The sequence below is a fragment of the Populus nigra genome, chromosome 15 (assembly GCF_951802175.1).
Source record: "Populus nigra chromosome 15, ddPopNigr1.1, whole genome shotgun sequence".
NCBI lineage: Eukaryota > Viridiplantae > Streptophyta > Magnoliopsida > Malpighiales > Salicaceae > Populus > Populus nigra.
Window position 1 is genome coordinate 33,095 of NC_084866.1, and position 10,401 is coordinate 43,495.

The following is a 10,401-nucleotide window of genomic DNA, read 5'->3' on the forward strand; positions in this document are numbered from 1 at the left end:
AATTAAAATTGAATTTAACATTTTCAAGCAACTTTTAATTAATTTTTACATAAAAAAGTTGTCAACACTTGAAAATACATAGCATGACCCCTCCAAAAATTCATCTTGTGTTCCACCAATGTGCATAGATTATATATAATATGATCCAACATTATAAATTTATTATCTCTTACAATCTTTGCAATTAATTTAAAATGATAGAATTTGCTTACAACAAGGCAACAATAACTTTTAGTGATATCCTTGTACTTGGTTGTTATGTCCTTGAACTTTTACCAGCTTTTGAACAAATCTCCAAGATGATGATGATGATGGGCACGAGTTATTATTTTATATATTTATTTATTTTTGTCATTATTTTATGCTTCTATACTATTAGTAATCTTTTCCAATATAATGATGATGGCAAGAGATTACTTATATTATACAAGTTTTTTTCGCTAAAACTTCAAGATATGCCATCAAAAGTGTTATTTAATTCAAAAAATAAATGCTTGATTTAGTTTAAGATTTTGACATGGTTTAGCTCTGAATTTTACTTCAAAATCTTAGTAAAAGTATATTATCTTTTTTAAAGTGATTAATTCTATTGGTAATGACGGTTGTTCATCAGTCACCCGGAGCAGCCAAATTTCGCAAATGGGTTGTCGGCCAAGCTCTTCAAATGTTTTCAATGTTAAAAATCAACTGGACGGGAGATTACAATTGAAGTTTCAAATCCGATGGAAGCTACCTCGACTCAAACGCAACGGGGGTTACCAGTCTTAGCACTTTGCGTTGAACGCACAATCCAGTCATTAAGATTTGAGTTTCTATAAGATAGGGTTTCATTTAGAAATCTCGGGTTCAAACCATAGGATAGTCGGCATGAAAGTTGCTGCTTTTGGATGGTCTAAAGCTCATTAGATCTCGTCATGAAACAGAAAATGTGCAGGTAGGGCAGTTAATAATCTCTTCTACAAAGCACTCTATTGATTGTCCAACAGGCCGGTTCGAGCTTGAAAGACTTGATGGGGCCTAACTTTGCCAAGTCTCAAAGGTCATGTCCGTAGGACAACAGCTAAAGATGCAGCCCGAATAAATTACCAGGTCAAGAAAAAACAACAGAGCCCATGAGCAGGTCTAATTAGTTTGTGCGGTCAATTAAAATAATTTGTGAAAATCCATTTGCTGCATTCATTTCCCAAAAATGTTGTGGCGGTTAAAAAAAAAAAAAACATTCTGGAATTTCATTAAATGCTATATTTGACAGCCAGTAACTTGCACAACGACTCGCTTGAATAGGGATCCAAGTATATTTCACCCGCTCTTGCACAAGGGCAGCACAATTAACATAGTCTTACATCTAGTCGACCCAGAATTCATCGTCCTCCCAGAATGACTGACATCGTTCCTGTCCGCGGTATTGCAAGGGTACCCGCCCTTCATGACTATAATAAATGCTTCCATAAAATTTAGGAAAACCCTAGAGACCAACCCAGTATGAACGACCATTGCTGTTGTGAATAGCTGATGAGTTAGGAGATGCCACACACCATTCATACCAAACCTGCATCAAACAGATCATTTCGAGCATCAAGATGGATCCATCTTCTGCTAACAAGGATATGACTAAGAGATTCTTTATACACTACTCAATGCTAAGCAATAAAAAAGCTGTATGAACACAAATAATAATCATAATAAAAGCAGCAATTATGAAACCAATTACGTACTAACCTTAGAAGAACCACAACATCGCCAAAAATGTACATCCAAAGGAGAACCAGGCTTTACGCAAACTGGTGTCCTAAGAGGGAAGAATATTGCAAACCTGGAAAATAGACAATCACCCGTTTACAATAATATTCAGGCACGCGTTCTCATATTTTAGACCTCACCAGTTATCACAGCCAAAAAACTAAGCTAATACATGCTGAATTAACTAGAATTCTTTCAACACTTGCAATGCCAGGCACATAAAATACAGGTGGGTATTTGAAATATGAGAGAAGGGAATATAAAAATCATGATTGCAGGGGGGCAGTGAAAGGAACGCCCAATCCATATATACTCATTGAACTTGTGAACTGTGGATGAGTAATTCATGCACAAAATCAAATGTTATACCAGCTGAACATGTTTGGTGTCGCCATTGATGGTTCAATGCCAAGATGAACATCTTTGTAAAGCTCTGCATCAAAATAGCCAGCAAATCCTGTGCAAAAAGGAAAATACAATTTTGGCTTTCAAGAAACAATACTCCAAACTTACTCATCTCAAAAGGTTGCAAGAAGTAACTTGTTTGTAGAAGAGAATCAACTTTCAATAGGATACCAGAGGATGATTGAACCTCGAACTGAGCACAATAGTGGAGTTATATGATGGTCTACAGTTTAAGTTTTCAAAGTCCCAACTGCCTAGCTGGTTCTATATTCCTGATATATTTTAACTAACCTCGTGTTCTTTCCTCAACTATTTGCATGGGATCTTCACTACTAAGAAAGTGGAACCTCCATTGCAATTAGTTATTTCCATACCATGGTTCTCCATTTCATGATATATTTTGACTAACCTTGTGTTGATCCAATCTTTCCTCAAACTATTTGCATGAGATCTTCAGCTACTAAGCAAAGTGGAATCTCCATTGCATTTAGTTATTTCTGTACCACATTTCTATAATGTGCGCACTCAAATTCATACACGTGTGTTCTTAACTTTGATTAAGTTAGGCATGGATCTATCAAAATTCAGTGTTCTCCTACAATGTCCAATTTCTAACTTGTCAAGAGTTTCAAGATCATACTCCAAACAACAGCAAATCAAATTAGTAGGAGTAGAAGTCAAGATTCCAGAAATGGTAATCAACTGGTAACACTATCTAACAGTAAAAACTTTACGCACAAAATAGGAATGACTTGGTTACAGCGTACCATGCACCATAGCTGATCCAGTGTCACTTGGTATCTCAAACTGCAACCTTTTGTAGCGTTGATTGCTTTTTTTGTTTGAGTAATCTGGGTGGGTAAATGTAAAGACCTGTACAGAAAAAGAATACATCAGTAGCTGAAACCATTTGATCTAAATGTTTTATCAGCTGAAGAAAGATCAGAAAGAACAATGCACAAAACACATAATTTGCTTAATTAATCATCGCCTAAGAATTCATTAATTGCTAAGAATCAAGAACTGATTAGATAAAAGGCCTGGCATGCAATGCAGTGGATTAGCCACTTCGATTTCACAAAGACATGGACCTAAACAGTGCCCAGATATCAATTAGCATGCTGTGAAGTGACTTACAGGTTGGGAAGGGGTGAGCCTTGCTATATTATGCATTTTGACAACATATGCAGTCTCAAAGTGTACAAGATCTTTGTGCGACTTAACCTGCACAAAAAGAAAAGAAAGAAAAAAACCAATAACATTATTCCAGTAGAAACAGGAAAAGAACAGAGGAAAAAATTCAAAGGACATACATCATTATATAGCTTGGCAGCTGTCAGTGGTTGGATAAAACTAGTGTACCTGGAAAAGAAAATTTTGGATCAAGAAGCATTGCACTTCACAATTTATAATTAAATTCCCAAAGTAATCTTCATGTTGGCTGCCAAACCAAGATTCTAAATATATTTCAAGGAACATCAATGTATAATGTTTAAGGATGTAACTGCTAGGTATTAAACAGATATACGGCATTGTGGTCAAAAAGAGGACCTGGCTTAGAATAAGAATCATGTCATATAATGGTCTGGTTTTGGCTGAGAAACCTTGTCTTTTCTGTAAGTGATTACAAGGTTCTGGGAGAAAAATTCCCATGTATTTTCCCATGGCCAATTTATATTTGACATCAACTCGGAGAAGATCCATAAGGCACACCAACAGAAAAGCCCCTTCTACCCCAAAATGGGCAGGATTAACTATTGATCAAGTGAAATGTTCATCACAACAGATTACAATCTGAGCCTGGAAATTTACACAGATCAATGTATCATTTTATGCTGCTCAATAAACTGATGATAACATGTCAAGATAAACACACAGAGAATGAATTGGCACCAATGAGGCCCTAGGGGGCCCAGGTAGAAAGATCACTTATTCAGGCCAATAACTTCCAATTGTTCTTACCTACATATGTGATGAACATAAACACATAGGCAACAGATAATTCACCATAACTTTGTACAATATATTAGAAGAACAAGTTTTAAAACAGTTCAACAAAAAAGATTTTACATACGATGATGGTATTGAGATTCCATCTTGCTTCAAGAACCTTTGGGCACCATCAAGGCATTCAGGCGATAGCTCATTGTCACCAAAAGAACCCAGTAATTCACTAACCTGGAAAGCAATCAAAAGAAGGCACGTACATGAGAAGGTAGTCATTAACATCCAGAATGATATGCCTAACAGATTAACCACAAAATAATCACATACCAAGATATCAGCTTTTTCAGGAGCATCCCAGAAACGCATATCACAAGAAATTATGGTAACAATATCTTCCCACCCTTCTAACTTAACCAAGCTCTGTTGCAACAAATACCATGTTACCTCTGAGATCCAAGATATTAGAGAAATATGATTAAAAAAAGCACGTGTTTACACATGTCTGAACAGTAAACTATATTGGATCTGTTGTAGTTCAATTCCTGAGGGATCCTCTAGACTCGTATAATGAATGTCCAAGTTGATATTGTACAACAGTTTGCACACGCAAGCATAATATTTTTGGTAAACATAATCTAGGGGTGTTCACGGTCTGGTTTGGTCTGGTTTTGGTCAAAAAATCCAACCAAACCAGGAAATGATATTTCTTGAGAATATGACCCGGACCGAACCAAAAACCAGTTCAAACTGAACCGGTTTGGTTCGGTCACGTTTGGTTTTTGGCATTAAAAACCAGGAAACCATAATTTTGGACTCTTAAAAAGAATAAGTCAAAGAAAACCAAGCAAAAGAAAGGGGAGATCAAGTCTGCACTCTTAAAAGGACCCTTCCTTACTCAAGTAGTAAGATCAAGTCTAAAACAATAAAAAAGAAAAGAAAAAAGCATGTTGAGATAAGGTTTAAAATAGGCAAGCCAAAGCCTAAGTCAAGCATAATCACATCAGCACTAGAAATGGTGGGCTACGAGTAAAGGAAGATAGAGAGAGGAGGGGAATAAGGGGTGGGGAAAAATGGATTGGGTCTGCTACTCTCTGTCAAAGGAAAAGAACAGGGAGAACGAGAGAGAGAGATTGGAAGGGAAGGGGCAGCTGCTGTCAAAGGAAAATGGGAAAATATGGTTTAGGGTCAGGTTAAGTAAACTATTTATACCCCTTTTTTCTGCTCAAATTTGGTTTGAGCTGATTCGTTTTGGTCCGGTTCAATTGGTTTCAGCTTTCTGAAACCGAAACTGAACCAAACAGAGTGATTTTTTTGGTTTTTAAGTTGGTTTCTTCGGTTTTTTTCTCGGTTCGGTTTTTTCAGTTAAATTTTTTTTGGTTTTTTCAATTTAATTGGTTAATCGGTTTTTTTGAACACCCCTATAATGTACAACAGTTTGCACACGCAAGCATAATATTTTTGGCAAGCATAATCTAAGACATAATAACTACCATTGGAACTCACATGAAGTGTGACAACTGCGTTGGGATTTTTCTCCACGGCATAAATTTTCAGTTTACGTCCAGTTTCTTCAGCTGCCTGTAAGCAATTAAAGTAAAGAATGAGACACAAATAAAAACAACCACAGGTTACAAGTGGCAGACGGCATAGGAAAACACCTGCAACGATGCCCTCACAAGAGGTCCACGTCCTGCTCCAACAACCATCAGTACCTGACCAAAATTTACAAATGCATAAATCATGTCTTAGCATCGTAACTACATCATGTTCATTTGGTAATAAATGTGGTACAAGAAGATAAACACCAACAAAATAGAAGTGGGCTGTCAGCCATAATAGAATGTGAAAAGGCAAATGGTAGCTTACAGTGGTTGCACTTGCTTTGTCATCAGGGATCCTGTCCAGCAAAGCTTTACTGATTGCCCTTTGGTACTACAAAATACAAGCATGTGATATAAAATTATAACATCTGATAATCTGGAGTTGGATACTAGATTAAAGCTTTTATCTTTGACCCATTTATCAATTGGAATATTTATAACCCAATTCAATCTCTAGGTTTTAATCTCGGCAGTGACAATCAATTCAGTACATTAAGCCTGTACTTGTCCATGATTGAATATCCAAAGATGGTGACTATTTCAACTGCATCCCACAGCATGTCTTACCATATGTACATATATGTATATGTATATGTATATGTATATATATATATATATGAAGACAAACAGGTGCAACTTTAATATTAATCATACCTGGATGTATTTCATTGAGTCTCTCTCAAATGTCTCATATGTTTGGGCTTCTAGATTATCCATGAGAGGCTGAATTACAGTAGCAGATGCACCCAATAGTTATTTGAGGACAATGCAAGAAGCCACCAAAAAGAACAGCAGTGCAAAGACTTGACTTTGGGCAAAAATACATTGAGAAAGAATATTTAGACAATGAGATAAGACTAGATGCTGTGATGGAAAAGCTCACCTGCAACGGAGACTGTAGGAAATCCCTGTAACCAAGCTGGCATAAGAGATTAAAGCAGTCAAAAAAAAAATAGCATCGGAAGAAAAGAAAGTAATCATCCCTATCTAACAGGGAAAATGATTTGGAATGGGGTGTGTTAGCGTGTGTGTGAAAGCACAAGAGAAAGCAATTTACTTCAAAACGCTCTTGCTCGGGAAGGGGATCCATCCTTTGGAAGAGAAAGCCAACATAGTCCAAATATGGCCTGAGGGAATGTCTTTGGGGACCTATAAACAGAAGCATGGACTAAGGCTGTCTACTATTGAAAAACACAAGTGTTTATGCACGCAAACATAAATAAGAGTGATTATTATATATAAAGAGGGATGTTCAGGAAGTACATTCACAATCAAATAAGCATAACAGTGGCAATCATAGACATGTACAACTTAAAAACCAACAGTAAAACTTACAGTAACTTACTTTCACCATTATTATCAAAATTATTGGCTGCTAAATCTGAACTTGGTCTGGGAATACTGTGTGCAGGTTTGCCAGAAATTACAATCTGAGAAGATATTTCCGAGGACCATGGTTAGTAAATTTGCATGCTGGCAATTATTTGTCATATCTGTGACCAATAATAGCAATTTATACGAGCAAAATCAAAATATAACAACAGAATACACTGGAATATGTGTCTCATAAGGTTTCCAAGTAAATGTTGCTCTTCCTATGCAACAAGTAAAATATGTGTAAGTTTCTTAATACCGATCACCTTAAGATCAATCATAACAGGTCATCCATTAATATGACCATATCTGAGACTTGATTCAGAGAATTAAAATTGATGTACAAGAGTATGAGATGAAACACTCAAATCACTTGTGAGATATACCGAGTAAACTATTGTAAGATATACTGCTACTCGGCATGGAGGGAGAAATATTAGAACTCGTCAAAAGACGGTAAGAAAAAAATTCATATGAGCAATGGAGCCAAGAAAAAATTCTTTATATACCTGTATTGAATGGTTAAAGAACCCAGTAATCAGTTTCTGATGGCGCTTTGACAGGCATGGGTAACCCCGTCCATTTGTTAGGAAGGACTGGTAAATTAAACAAAGCTCCATTTAAAACCCACACGGTTACAGGAGCAGCATGCAATCAATTAGTTTACTGTATAGATATCAAAATATACTCACATCCGTATTGATTATGGCTGCAGCAACAGTTTCTCCAAACCAACGGCCAAGTGAGTTCACTGAAGGCAGGGAACTCCTAGAGAACATGCAATTATTATCATTAATCAAATAAAGTTGGTGAAAAAACTGGCAACCATTAAAAAATAATGCAAGAGAGATTAGACTAACAAGATATCAAGTGCAATGGACAGCTGACCGTGATGTTCGCAGAGAAGACGAAATGAATTCCATAATTCCCAGGAATCAATCTGTGCATGAAAAGAAGAAAAAGAAGTTGAGCAACATAAAATGTTCTATTAAGTTTTCAATGAAAATAATCCCATTAGACCACATGGTATTCCATTAAAATTTATTTCAACCAAGCCAAATCCTTGTGCTTTGAAGATTTTAAGACCAGGTACAATTGTAAATATATATATATATATATATATATATATCTTACCATTTTGACTTGGAATGAATATTATAAATCTAATAAATTGAAAGAAAAAGGCAAAATGGAAAGGGAAGTCACTTACAAAACTAGTAGAGTTCGCATCCATAGCATCATCATCAGTCTTCACCAGAGGAATCCTAAGCCACAACTTTATTAAAGAAGTAATAAGAATAGAGACAATGACCAAAAAGAGAACAGAAATGAAATCACTAATCAAGGAAAAAATATTGAGAGATTGATTTGAATGAAGAAAGGTACCTGCATATTGTTTAGGCCCTGCAAGATCTGATTTACACACCTGGCATAATTAGCACAGGATGCACCCTTGGGAGGAGGAAGAATGCATGCCTGCAGCAGACAATGAGAGCCTTAACACCATAAGCTCTTAAAATGGTTGTTCTCAAAGAACCATATCTAGAGCACAAAAAACTACCACAGCACAAACATTAAAGATGAATGAACACCAGGAAGGGGATAAATGTTGCATGATGGGGTACACCGGAAAAGTGCAACAGCCTGTGCCTTTTGTTTTCTCTAGGACAGACAAAAGTGGAAAGAAGACAACTATTGAAGATGCTGAACAGAAGAGGTATCAACATCAAATTTGTCTTGAACAAACTAATTTCTGTATGCTGATACACCTCCTATGACTGCCTTCTTATTGACATGGAACAGAAAAGGGTTCGGTTTTTAATCAAGTTTTTGGTTTCTCCACAATTTTCCAGTCAAAGTTGTGCCATATGAGGGTAGTGGCAACTGAAATACATAGTAACTTTAGAAGAATAAAGTAAGGAAACAGTTTAAATTTCAGGATTGAAATTCACCTGTACAGATAGATGATTAGCCCACGCTATTTCTTGTTTCAATGTGGTTTCGGAATCCATCCGAAGTGCTTCGTCCTCTGAATCCAAGTCAATCCAAGAACTAATTTTTCCTGAGAAAAAACAAGAATTCAGACATGAGAGAGAGAGTTAGAAGGGATGCATGCCATGAAAATTATATAAAAAAAAAAACCGAAGCAAAGTGCAGAATTAAAATGCGGTCTAGAAGAGTTGATACCAACAACATGACTGCTCCACTGGGAAGGACTCAAAACAAGGTCTGATGCAGCAAATGGAAGAACCCCATCTTTTTCCAACAAGCTGGGCCGATATGTGGGATTCATCTGTGCCAGCCACCAACCAGGTTGCATAGATATAATCACAAATATTATGCAATAACGTCAAAAGACCTCACAAAATACAGATATATAGATCAAATTGAATAATTGGCTGCTAAAATCATGTATTCACAATATAAGCAAGAGCTTAATAACAATAAAAGTATAACTATAAGACGTTAATGTTGGAAGCCAAGCCTAGAGTAGGGTAGCGTAGCCTAGGAATAGAAGCAGCAATAAGAATAATGCTGCAGACTGCAACTGTGAAAAAGGCGAAAGGAAAGGCTGCCAAAACATCAATATTGAGCCTACTACCATTCACACAAATAATAAGAGGGAAAAAAAAAGGAGATATGTGAATGGCTAACTAGCCACCAGAAATCAAATTGTGTTATATTATATTAAAAAAATAAAATAAAAAGAAAGGAAAAGGACGAACCAGGGGAGCGACAACAAAATCGAAGGAGCCAGTAGAGAGGTTAAAATTGAGAAGCTGAGGAAAGTCATCGTTGAACTCTGTCTCCACTCCACAGTATCGAGATTGGCTCTTTTCAAATCCTGCTTTTTCACCCAGCGGCATTTTTGCTGCTTCTTCTTTTCTCCTCCCGCTGCTCAACTACTCCTCTTACTATTACTGCAAATGCAACTTGTGTATTGCAGACCAAAAAGAGTGGACTATATACTATTTAGTTAGGGTTCTAGTAGGGTTTTTTGAACTTAAAACTTTTCAATTTCAATAATTAGAAGAACCGTAATGGCAGCCACCGCCACCACAACCAACAAGACCATTATTATATTCTCCTATTGTTTTTTGTTTTTTGTTTTTTGTTTTTTAATTTTTCTTACTTATACTCGATCGGGGCTCCTTGGGCCATTCCATGTAAAGGCCCAAACCATTGATAACGAGAGCAAAGAAAAGGCAGCAATTGATTTGACCGACCTTGGGCTATGACTTATGAGTAAGCCGCAATTAATTAGATTGTTTTAATAATTGATTGGGGTCTTTTATAGTTTTCATGATGTAAATTCTATTTCGGTAGATATTTT

The 10,401-nt window shown here is 36.4% G+C and overlaps 1 protein-coding gene across 1 annotated transcript; it reads right to left on the reverse strand.

The window, feature by feature from the left end:
- Positions 1-1,201: 1,201 nt before the first annotated feature.
- LOC133674828 (protein arginine N-methyltransferase 1.5-like) lies at positions 1,202-10,157 on the reverse strand. Its single transcript, XM_062096092.1, has 23 exons — positions 9,794-10,157; positions 9,255-9,360; positions 9,020-9,129; positions 8,454-8,543; positions 8,278-8,343; positions 7,928-8,007; positions 7,760-7,835; positions 7,577-7,663; positions 7,039-7,123; positions 6,751-6,842; positions 6,577-6,612; positions 6,348-6,416; positions 5,959-6,024; positions 5,751-5,804; positions 5,596-5,670; positions 4,420-4,512; positions 4,220-4,323; positions 3,459-3,507; positions 3,283-3,369; positions 2,913-3,018; positions 2,110-2,197; positions 1,720-1,813; positions 1,202-1,549 (listed from the first exon to the last, which is right to left on the reverse strand). Exons 1-23 carry the CDS (start codon positions 9,932-9,934, stop codon positions 1,466-1,468), a joined length of 1,938 nt encoding a protein of 645 aa, XP_061952076.1. The 5' UTR covers positions 9,935-10,157; the 3' UTR covers positions 1,202-1,465.
- Positions 10,158-10,401: the final 244 nt, after the last annotated feature.

Excerpts from the sequence above, each read along its gene's own strand:
- LOC133674828 (XM_062096092.1), bottom strand. The coding sequence starts at position 9,934 with ATGCCGCTGGGTGAAAAAGCAGGATTTGAAAAGAGCCAATCTCGATAC. Across the intron at positions 8,344-8,453 it reads AGGGCCTAAACAATATGCAG|TTGTGGCTTAGGATTCCTCT; the intron begins GTACCTTTCTTC and ends TCTTTAATAAAG. Across the intron at positions 6,843-7,038 it reads TTTTGATAATAATGGTGAAA|GTCCCCAAAGACATTCCCTC; the intron begins GTAAGTTACTGT and ends TTCTGTTTATAG.